This window comes from Mytilus trossulus, chromosome 5, assembly GCF_036588685.1.
Source record: "Mytilus trossulus isolate FHL-02 chromosome 5, PNRI_Mtr1.1.1.hap1, whole genome shotgun sequence".
Lineage (NCBI taxonomy): Eukaryota > Metazoa > Mollusca > Bivalvia > Mytilida > Mytilidae > Mytilus > Mytilus trossulus.
The window spans coordinates 71,727,918-71,740,846 of NC_086377.1; the positions used below are offsets into that span (position 1 = coordinate 71,727,918).

At 32.0% G+C, this 12,929-nt stretch overlaps 1 protein-coding gene across 1 annotated transcript; it reads left to right on the forward strand.

The window, feature by feature from the left end:
• The first annotated feature begins 862 nt into the window (after positions 1-862).
• LOC134718269 (uncharacterized) lies at positions 863-8,457 on the forward strand. The gene is made up of 5 exons (XM_063580763.1): positions 863-1,265; positions 2,604-2,671; positions 3,496-3,567; positions 4,498-4,596; positions 8,347-8,457. The coding sequence occupies exons 1-5, from the start codon at positions 863-865 to the stop codon at positions 8,455-8,457; spliced, it is 753 nt and encodes a 250-aa protein (XP_063436833.1).
• The last annotated feature ends 4,472 nt before the right edge of the window (positions 8,458-12,929 follow it).

Consider the following 12,929-nt stretch of genomic DNA (forward strand, 5'->3'; position numbering starts at 1 on the left):
AATCAATTAGTTAGTTTCGTGCGTTACTGTTATCAATTAGTTTCGTGGTTTCCGAATTTGTTAGATGAACACCATCTGTGTGTATTAAGCCTGGCACTACTTCCCCATTACTCAAAACAAAGCTATCGACATGGTTGATAAATGTGACATTTTCCTCTATACCTATTTCCGAAATGGCTAGATTGATGTGTTCAAGGGCGTCTTTTTTTTTTTATCTTGGTAAACATCCCCAAACATTGCATTGTTTGTTTGTTTTTTTGTTTTTTTGCAGTTTCTTTTGAAAGACGCAACATATCATACAGGTAACTTTACATTACAAAACCCAAGGCAAAATGTCTGTCCCTATCCAATATTCCCCACATTTTCCAGTGGCAGTCCAAATTTCCCCGACCATCATCCGAGATGGCCCCTATTACAACAACCTACCTATTGTATTTATTGTTAAGTAGTAGTCCGCCTAAGAATCAGGCAGATACCAAATAATGTTAGGAACATGAATTTGGTCAATCTGATGCATTATTTGTATATAAACAGTTATGCTCAACTACTTTCAGCTGACCTAGTTATACATTATAATTTGTCTGTTTTAGCATGTCAGATTGTGCCATAATGCCTTTAATAATGTACTATAAAAGTACTGAAATTTATAATTTTCATTAAAGAAATACTTGACAAAACACATGGGAAACCTTGTTATCTTTACTAAGTATGAAAAAAAAGTGTCATATCTTATTATAACAATAATTGCTTTTTTGTGTTTTTGTCTCATTGATACAAATATTGTCCTTACAAAAAGACTGGACAATGCTAAAATATATGTTAGAGTTATCTCCCTTTACCCACAATGCAATAAATTTTGACAATGGCAGCCCCCATGGGCTCCTGCTCAATTGGATATTTTGCCTCTACAAAGTGTGGAATATCATCACTGCACCCTTCACTTACAACTTTATCAAGATTAAAGGACTGCCAGAGGAATATACAAGCTCATTTGTTGAAAGTTGGATTAAATGCAGGTGTAACAGGAATAGCAGACGTCACATACGAGGGGGAATTTATTTCTAAAAGAGTGGGGTTGTTTACTGTTGAGAGTGACTTTAGTGTTTGTCCATATCATAGAGATGTCCTTGGAATAAACTGGAGACAAAAGGCATTGTGCCAGTATCCAATTCATGAGGGAAAGGCCAAGCCTTACCGGAGCTTTACAACAACCATGAGCAGACGAATGTTAGCCGACTTTGGTGTACTTGTGCCCATTGGCTCGGGTAAGTACAATGTACTTTGTTTTGTGAACATTTTTCAGGTGTGGATCCAGCCATTGAAAAAGGGGGCCTAACCCAGGACAAAGGGGGGAATGTCCCCATTCAAATGCATTGATCGTCCAAAAAAAAGGGGGGGGTTCCATCCCGGGACCCCCACTCCCTGGATTAGTGCCGGTTTTGTACTAAAAAATATCCCTACATCATGTACATGTACCCAAACATTCTCATTTTTTGTTTGTTTCAACATATGCCCATACATGAACTTTATCTTTTTGAAATCTGACATGTCAATGCATCAATGCATGTCATTGACTAGTCCAAATAATTATGACGTCTGGCAAGGCTATTTAATTTTTTTTCTGGGACGCCTTCTTTGTAGGAAGGTGTCCCAGAAAAAAAATTAAAATAGCCTTGCCAAACGTCATAATTAATTGGACTAGTCATTAATTTGACATGTCAAGTTGATACATGTAAGTATATCATGTATGATAAAGTCTTGCATGGACATTTTGTAGAGCTACCCTGCAAGAATACACATAACAATGGGGCTCTTCTCCGCTGTGTTTAAAAGCCTAAAGCCTGTAACAGGATTTTACACGTTCCAATACAGATACCCTCCCTTTTTTTCCACCACACACCTGAACCCCCCAAAATAAGTTTTAAATTACATTTGTATATACATGTACATGTACATATAACCAAGGATTTAACTATACAAATCCTTGATGTAAGTTTTTTTTTATAGGTGAGAATCCAGTATTTTTTAAAGGGGGACATAGCTAGTTATTTTTTTCACTTTTGATTGGTACTTGTGAAAGTTTATGCAATAACATGATAAACATGATGAAGTTTATCATTTACTTTCCAAATTTGTGAAAGTTTATGCAATAACATGATAAACATGATGAAGTTTATCATTTACTTTCCAAATTTTCAAAAGTATCACCTCCTCCAAAATATCCAAAATATCTAAATAATATACTTATAGAATATGAATGTTTCTTCAATTTAAATTTTATATCTTTGAATATTTATATTGTTTATGTTTTCTTGCAAATTTCTTGGTTTTTGGACTTTACACAAATAAGATAATTTCATTTGATTTAGTACATTGTAGTGCATGGTTTTTAAATAGAGTATTAATTATTATATTTTTATTATTGTAAGCTACATAATGTAACCCCCTGCCCCAACTTAAATGGTTTCTAATAGGCTATCAAAATTGATTTTGTCCTTGTATTTAAGCTGAATATAAATATGATCCGCTATATATACTGTATGACATTATCACATATATTTTCTACATTTATATGAATTTTATGATTTTCTTTTTCTTTTAAGGAATATGCAGAAAATGTAATGGGGAATACATGTACTTGAAAGCATATACATCATGTACAGAAAAAAAGGTAAAATCAGTTTTATGACATACATGTATAACTACAAACGTTTTGGGTTTTCTTAAATGGTATCTCCACTACATGTTATGAATTTTTTTTTAACACTTCATGTTAGGTGGATAATAATTCTGGTCTTCGTAAATAAATTGCTAAAGGAACGTGACCATTAAAATTGCATTGAATTAATCATTTATTTACAATGATGTGAGGGAGTAGATTTAAAAAAAAAACTGGCATTAACTTTTATCATGTTTAAATTAAATGACAAAAACTCTCAATCAGAAAATTAAGTAGCTTCAGGTCTGTCATTTTACTTTTACTACCCATATGCAAACATGATAAACTAGGCATTTAGTCTTCGCAATTGAATAGTTTCATAATGTTTATGTTGGGGCCCTTATTACAGACTAACAGGGTTGGTTGAAGGCCATACAGTTGCCTGTTATTGTTTATATCCAATTCATTTTTAAAAACTTTGTTTGATATTTGTCTCATTAACTATTACATGTACCTGTATACCATATCTTATTAGTTTTTTGTATGTATATGTACATGTACAGGTTTGAACGTAGTTTTCAATTTAGACTCGTATGTACATGCATATGTATATAGTACGGTATATGAAATACAATAAGAAGACGCAGATGTCTGCCGACATATTGTTTATAATATAGTGTACAATAGAATACCAACACCTGCACCTTACAAATTAGCTGTAAAATATATATGCCATAATATTAAATGTTAGTAAGAATAGATTGCCTTTTTTATATGATTTATTGTCTTCACTATGTAAATTGTATCAATGATAAGTATTGTATTTTTTTATGTAGGATATCAATGGCAATGGCATGGATATAGAGATTGATGATCCAAATGAAGACAACCCTAATGTTAATAAATTTGTAAGTTTATTTTAGGGTGGCATACATATATATTGTTCAGTATGGTGAAGTAGTAAGCAGGTGGGTGGGGTGACAAAGGGTAGATAATTTCTACAATAAAATTAAATAATAGCCAAATGATGTTACATGTGTATACAGTTATAAAAAATTGGTGAAAGACATTTTCCAAAAGAATATTCAAACTCATAAATTGAAAACAAACATATCATGTGGGGGGTAATACGCAACAGCACAGTGTATTGTTTAAAAGCTAAGAAAGGGGGGATTTAAATCCCAACAGCATAGTGTATAAACGTATTTACACTTTTGGTATTTAGCTGTATCTTGACTCCGAATGACCTTATATCACCTCCGAATAACCTTTTGACGTCAAGCAACAATCACTTTTTAGTTGTGACGTCATATGTTTTGAATTATGAAGTCAAAGTTTACGGGAACATGTGTGATGTTATGTAATGGCGGACAAATTTGCAAACAAGTGTAAATACGTCTATTGCACAAAAGCAAAAAAAATGAATATATAAATATAAATTCAAATCATATAACCAATTCTTAGTTCTTTGATTACATTTATTCTGTGTCAGAAACCTATCATGTGTAAAATATTTAATTACAATCCAAATTTAGACATGTATCAAGTGTTGCCAGTAAAACTGCATTTGCGACAATGGTGTCAACTCTCTATTTCTTCAGTGTGCTTATCACTCTGAAATGTTTATCTGATTATGGCCTATTTTTTTTTTCATTTGCCAATGCTAATTGTCATTGTTTTTAGTATATATATGTCATTGTATATGTTAGGAATAAAATAGATGAGAAATTTTAGTACACCTTTTTTTTAGGACATGTATGTAGGAGTAGATTTGTGTGATACTTTGTTGTTACAAAAGTTATATTTAAGTCAACAAACTTGCATTCTCTATATTGTAGTCAAAATTAGTGGTTACAACAAACATGACAGATGAGGAAGATGAGCAGTGTAACTATACACTTCGCACAAGAAAGACAAATTTATCTGCCTTTGATAAGGTAAGTTAGTCATTGTAATCATAACACATAAATTTAAAAACAATACAACGAAATAAAAAAGGTTAAAAACTTTTTTCAGCAGAATTGTATCCTGGCATCCAGATAACTTCATATTCATGGAAGTTAATATTATCAAACATATAACATTAGAAAATGAATGCACTTATTTATCTGTATATCTTCAAATATTTATCGCTTAAATTCATAAAAAAAAGTTCTCTTTGTCCCAAGACAAACAGAAAGAACCCACATGAGAAGCAACATCCAACAGTTGAACACAAGATAAAAAAAAAATTTTCAATTATTTAAAAAAAAGCTCTATTACAATATAAATATGACCTCTCATATAAAACAAAAAGTAAGACCAGATGCTACTGACTAATTACTTGTTCCAAGTATGGTCATGTACATGTAGGACAGCATCAAACACAAATTAACATAACAAAAGACGTGATGTACGATAAAATTGAAACTGCTTAATAAATACAGATAGCCTTTGTGAGAAATAAATAATGATAAAAACATACTTTATTCAAATAATTATATATGGTGAGAGGTATAGATATATAGATCGATAAGGACTACATGTACAGGTACATTTGTACAAGGATAGATAATATTTATAAAGGTGGATGTTAATAATTTATAGTGGGAGTTTTTTTTCTCATTTGCTTTTTCCCCGACAAATGAGTCTGTAAAAATGGGGCCCCCTTAGTTGTTCCCTGGGCAACTGAGGGTTGATGTAACAGGTGATTATTAATAAAATGTGTTAAATATTAAAAAAAAACAAAAAAAAACACAAATTTTATTGCGAAACTATGGGTATCACAATATTAATACTGTACATGCAGCATAAGCTTTGACAAACATCTTACACCATTGTATTAAGTACAAATGTAATATATATAAATGAGAGTCACTTCATCTGTGTCCTGTTTTTATTTTAAAATTTCTGTTTCACTTCAATTAAGTTGAAAAAAGGAAGACCTCAGCATGCTGTTTCCATAACAACGTTACAGGCATTAGAAAAAAAGAAGTCAAGCAAGATGTTTTATTTAATTCATTTTAACAGTAGATAATAAAATCTGAGCCAAAACGTAGAACTCAAGGTGGCACCCAACACTTTAACTAAAATTAATTTGGCTCGTTTTATTTTCGTAATAGGAGTAAGTTCGGTAAGGGCCTTTTTTGGCCCCAATTATAAAGTTCATAGTAAGAAGACAATAATTGTTTTAAGTTGCCTTAAAGACATGTGAAAAAGTTAAACAGAACTGTTTTTGTCAAAGTTTAATTCAACCACGTTGATTTTTACATCCCTAAAAGGTCAAGATAAGGGATTTTGCTGAAATTTGACAAAATCAGCTGGATTTCAAACAATTAAAGGACAAGGAAACATAGAGCGCAGGCGTCGATAAGCTTAATATTCAAATTAACCATTTACTTACACGTTACCAAAACCACTGGATTATCTTGTAAAACGCGTTACCAAAACCACTGGATTATCTCGTAAAATGTGCATGTACTTGACATTCATCGTCAACAATACAATCTCCTTTATGTTTTCATAATTATGTTTTATCCATTTGAATGCCTTAACAAACTTTGCCTATAAACCTTCATTTTTCCTTTCATAGATCTTTAGTCCCCGAGGGTATCATCAGCTCGGTAGTCCGTATTTCGGTACTGACATGATTTAACAAACTTTACTAAAACTGTCCGTTTATAAATTTATAAATTATTAAGAAACTAGATTTCAACTCCCTCAGGCAAAGTTGGCTTTAGATGAATTTGGCTATTTATTTTAGGTATTTTTTGACATACAGCTCTTCAACGGTTTCGGTACTTATACATCTTCGGATTTCAAATGTTTGGCTTTGAGCGTTTCTGATGAAGGTAAATCCAGAAAAGCGCTTAGGACGCAAGAAATTAATAACGTGTTGTTTTCAATATTTTACATCACTGGGTCGATACCTCTGCTGGTGGACTATCAGTCCCCGAGGGTATCATCAGCTCGGTAGTCAGTTTTTCGTTACTGACATGATTTATCAAACTTTACTAAAATTGTCCGTTTATAAATTTATAAATCATTAAGAAACTAGATTTCAACTCCCTCAGGCAAAATTGGCTTTAGATGAATTTGGCTATTTATTTTAGGTATTTTTTGACATAGAGCTCTTCAACGGTTTCGGTACTTATACATCTTCGGATTTCAAATGTTTGGCTTTGAGCGTTCCTGATGAAGGTAAATCCAGAAAAGCGCTTCGGACGCAAGAAATTAATAACGTGTTGTTTTCAATTTCTGACATATACAATCATAGCCATTTGTAAAAGTCTTATAAAATCTTATTTTTTCATAGATCTTTTACATGTATAATTATAAGCCATTTGTAAAAGTGTTATAAAATCTGATTTTTTTCAATTGTTGATAGTTCTTGAGAACTTATAACTGGTCAATGATAAACCTATGAAAAGTCTAGAGAGATATATAGAATAATAGGTAGTTATGTTTTTGATAATGACTATATCATGTGGAATATCTGGACGAACCCGTTAGGGCGAGTTAAGATATTCCACATGATATTGTAAGTACCAAAAACGAAACTACATGTACCTGTTGTTCCGTTTATCAGTAATTATGACGTCACACAATGTATTGCTTAATATTTTCAGTGATACAGCCAGTACTTTGATACTCGAAAATATTAGGCAGAAAGATCAAAGGGAAATTCTAATGCAACAATGTTTGTAACTTTCATTTTGATTGGATAAACGTCACTTATTTCCATGGCATCAATCAATTGTGATGCTATGAGATAACAATATTGTATTTAAAGCTCCGACGGCATCAATTGGGGATTTGATGGTCACAAATACAAGTTTACTGCCTCTGCTAATTCAAAATTATTTATGACTCATAAAGGACAATGATGTTGATTAAAAAAATCCTTTGCAGACCCTTTTGTTTTTCAAATATAATTAATAATACCAATAATTGATAACTTTCAGGTCGACGGTTTCAAACAGAAAGATGTTGAAAGCAGAGAAAACTGTGCATCTTATAAACGGCATGACTTTATCAGATGACAATACCAATACTTGAATAAGGCTCACGCATTGTTATATTCTTTAATTCAGTCAAAGATCCGTGATATTACGGGTGTGTTCTAGTATGATACAAAACATTCAAAAATAGAGACAAAAAAGAGACGCTCTTTCAGTTCAACAGCTTCAATTTGCAAAGAAAAAGAAATCGGAACTGTTAAAAAAAGTGTTGTCCTCGCCATTTAAAGTAGACGATACGGGGTATATGACGCAAAGACTTTGTATTTATATATAGAGATTTAGTATTTCATTAACTGAATAGCCGCCTTTCAATGCTGACGATTAAATACAAAAGCAATATTTATAGGTTAGTTAATATTGTTATTTGGAAAATATTATTTAGTTTCTCGATAGAGTTTCATTCATTAAAAGTTAAATGGAGATATTATGATAGTTTTATCATAATCTGCAATACGGCTTTTCCGTACTTTTATAGTAATGTTCAAAATTACTAAATTACAGCTAGAAATGGTTTTATTGGCGATATTAATTCATGGCGTAATTTTAAAAGTGCTTTGTCAAATTCATTAGTCCGTCAGTCCTTGTCTCATTGTAGTTCGTGGTTTTGTATTTAGAGTATGAATGAATGTAATTGTTTCCGAATTTGTTGAAAGATTTGTATATGTTGAAATAAATGTATATTTACAGTTAATAAAAGTGGTATCAAAGTCACTGTCTAGTTATAGCCATCACGATAATTTGGTGTATGTCAAGTTCACTGTGACAAATGGAGCCTTCAGAGAGAGAGAGATGAACTAGTTTTGGTGCCACGTTTTTTGTTAGTATAAAAGTTGTCGGAGAATATGTCTGCACTTGTATTTATTTGGATAACAGTTCATCTAGATATCTACTTGGCGACACGATAATCTAAAAGTATATAGCACTGTTGAAGTATATAGTGAAAAAGCGAAAGAAGCAAGTTATATTAGAATAACCAATTATAGTATTAGAATATTTATAAAAATGTATTGATTTCTGTCTTAAATATACTTTAAGATATTCAGATCACTTCAAGGAATTGAGTCATCTTGCCTTGTGTCATACCTGAGAATGATAGATTCCTCCGTGTCTATCAACACAGTATATGGGTTGTTAGAGAAAGCATAGCTAAGGAAGATTTTTGAAATATAACTGAGTCTGAGGATTGGGAGGAGGCAGAGTTGTTGTATGAACAGCACACAAGTAAAATAGATGATTTTTTTGGTAAATAACGAATCATACAATCGGTTGTTGGGTTGCTGCCCCTGAATTGGTAATCTTTAAGAATTTTACCAATTTTGGTTATTATCTGGAATATTTTTTATAGATATAGATAAACTCTAAACGGCAATAATGTTCAGCAAATTAAAATCTACAAATACGTCCTCGTTTTGTTCAATTGTGCTTTGCAGATTGACGTTGCCATTTCAATTGTACGTTCATTGTGCTGTACAAAGATAGATTTCAAAACTAAATTCTACCTGGCTGTGGTATAAATCAACTGTTTTATAGTGCGCTTGCAAGTGTTTCTTGTGTCATAGTTATATACGTATGTTTTTGGTTATCATTGTTACATAGTTATTAAAAGTACCAGGATTATAATTTTATACGCCAGACGCGCGTTTCGTCTACATAAGACTCATCACATATTGGGGTGACTAGCAAATACTGTAAAGCAACTTATTTTCGCGAGTAGTAAAATAGCGCGAATATGTCAATCTTTGATATTTCCCTTAAAAACTTCATCAAGTAAACCAGACAATCGCGAAATTAAATAGCCGCGAGGTGGTCAATAAAGGGTAAAACGCGAAATAAATTAACCGCGAATATAAGTTGGTATACAGTAACGATTATGTTTGATTTTTCGGGATATACTTTGGAAACTTGAATTTGTTTATTTCGGTACTTAACCTTTTGATCACTCGGGTTTACATGTTACAATGTTGTTTTCTTTCTTATTGAAACGAAAAATAAGCGATATTTCCATTTGTAAAGGTTATTAACTCTCGAGCGGTAAAAGTGAAGCCTTCAAAATTTAAACTCGAATTGTGTTATGTGGTAAGTAGCATTATGTATACGTTTCCTAACATTTGATCGAGTCCAACAACAGTTAGATATGGAAACCAATTTTGGGACGTACTTACGTGACAGGACGGACAAGGGTTGAACTAATGTTCCTTGTGCTACGGCGGGTGCAATAAAAAAAAGGTTTACGCAAAACAAATATGACAGACATGAACCAATCGCAACGACAATCATTTATCTACAGGCTTATCAAGAAAATCAATAATTACGCCAATATAACAAAGATGTAATTAAAGTGCCATGTCTGTCTAAATGTCGAAATATTTTTTTTATGGTTTTATCTCTTTCAAATAAATTTAGTGATCGATTGCAAAAATCATTATTTCAAAATTCCGCGTATTAAAAAAGATTTCCACACAGGTGAGTTTTGTATTAGTAATCACACCTAAGGCGATTTTATCGATCGGCAATTTCCGGAAAAAGACCGAAGTCTAACGTCACATTGTCAACACATGTACTTCCGATATTACAAAAGACTATAACCAAACGAGAATATGTACGAACGATTTTATCTACGACAATGCGGAGAGGATAATCGCGGAGGTTCAAGTAGAGGCAGTGGGACGAAATGTGTGGGAACACAAATGCGGATAAATTTGATAACATTAAAAAAGTCTTTTCTGCTGCTCTTATATAAGGAGAGACTGTTCACATTTTGATGTCCGGAACTCTTGCATCATTTTGTTTTTTTTATCGACCCTTTCCTTGCACTGTGACCTGTTAGCCTCTTGTTGTTATTAGACAGCGCTTCAGTTGCCATACTTTTTATCATTTTTGAAATTGATTTTTTACCGAGCCTTTGACCTTTATACCTCAGTTATGTTTAGCCATACTTATTACCTTGAAATGTTGTTGATTGTTTGTAAAATTGGGAATCATCTTTTTTCATTGTTTCTGATGTTTTTTGTTTAAAAGTTTGAATGCAAATACTGGACATCAAGAGTTCTCATTTTTATTCTCCGTTGCAATGGGTCCGGTTTTTCGTAAATTGGAAAGTTGTCTTGTTTTAATTTGTTGCTGGAGATATGTGTGTCACCTATCAATGTTATATCCCCTCCAACATAAATTGTAATGTTCTGTTACCCCCCGTATACCAAAGTGGTAGTTGTTATTTATATATATTGTATTCATTAGAGAGCGCGGAGTTGTTGCACCTATTACATTTTGAGAGAACTTATTTATGTTATCATCTGTTAATGGGTCAGCAGCATTTGGTTTATTTCAAAATCGAAGAGACTTTTGTTTTTTTTAATTCATCATCCGTCATTGTTTTGCATTGGTACGTAGTTGCTGTCTTTAAGATACCGACTGATACTTTGTTGGATGGATATCAACGATGTTGGTTCGTACTACATTGTGCAATTGGTTTGTCTTTCTGTCTTTCTTTTGTGGCACTCATAAAGAAGTAACATAAAAAGCGGTCCAATTCATGCGGAGGGATTTCATCAAATTTTGTTTGTATCATTATGTTTAGTTTTCAAATATGATTGAAAGGTGGTGAGATGTATTTTTGCTTTCTTGTTTCTTTATTAATTATTCTAATTCAGCGTCTGTCACATCTCTGAATCTTTCAGGGTCTGTGGATGTAGTATTTATGGTTTACATTTTTAGCTGCGATAATAATTTTGAGAAAAATACACTTAAAACTGAGAGCCATGACTATTTCTAGATGCGTCAATTTCGGAAACATAAATAAACTATCGATTCTGTTGGAACAATTGCCCTTTTTCGATACAAGTTTACAAGATAGGGGTGATGATGTTTTATTATCATAATGCAATCCACTGATAACACTTGTCTCAGTTGGCAATATGGCGCCCCATGAATTTATTGTGTCGACACTAAGAACATGATGAAAATCCATAACTTTAAATAGGTAGTAATCCCTATCAGGGTCATCTGTGTAAACAGTTCATATATTTCTCTTATAATTTCGGAGTTCACGTCTTCATTGCTTTCACTACTGCCGGGGTTTCTTTAATCATTTTACGTTCGTAAAACATTCTATGCCCAACGAGTCAAAAGTAAAATCACAAAAGTAATGAACTTCGGAATTCGGAAAGTCCATAATCACATGGCAAAAACAAATAACAAAACGAATCAAAAACGAATGGACAAGAACCGTCATATTCCTGACTTGGTACAGGCATGTTAGCCCAGCAAACACAAAAACATCCTTAAAATGTTATTTAAATGTTGTGTCTAATGTCATGAAAATATCACGAAAAAATGTGTGAAAAACATGAATTGTATGGCTGAATATATATCGTTAAAACTTTTTCTAAAATATTTTCTAATATATTTTTACAATATTATTAAAATGTTATCAAGAAATATCATGATAATGTGAAAACCAATGGCGTATAAAACATTTTGAAAATCTTATACAAAATATTTAAATATTTTCTAAAATGTTTGAAAAACATCATGAACATCAAATAATGTTATAAAAATGTTTTAAGAAGATGTTTTTGGTTGATATCTTGATCATATCAATATTAAACATGTTAAAATTTCTGTTCTTTTGATTGAGTTTCCTGCTTTTTTAAGCAACAAATTATTAGTTTAATTAATATACAGAGATTAAATCAGTTGTTTTGCTAAGCATATGAAAATTCACAATTCAAAGTATCTACAAATTTTGACATATCCAAAATGGCAGACACAACTCATCATGGTCAAGCCACTTACCAAATATAAAGTCATTATGTTCAGCAGCATTAATAATAAAAGTAAGGAAAAATTTGAGAACATTCAACATTTTCAAAAAAAATATATAAGCAAACAGTAAACAGGTACCAGATACAAAAATAGTCACTATCAAGCTGCTCATCAAATTTGAATCTTGATCAGCAGTTTTGGAAAACACAGCAATGAAAATATTTGTTGAACAAAATCCGACAAATTTAGGTGGACAGACGACAGCAGAGCAAGCAAGCTTACCACAACGGTTAAATACATTTGTACTAACTATCTTATAAACACATCATGAATACCGCGGTATGTCAACATGAGCATGCATGACATATTTGCCATTGGAAATTAATTTATGCAAACATTATATACATTTCTAAGTTTAAGTTACATTGACTAAAACTTGTGTCCCACATTCAGATTTTCCAATTTAACCTTTTCTTTCTTAACTAAAACGTTATACTTCTAATAGG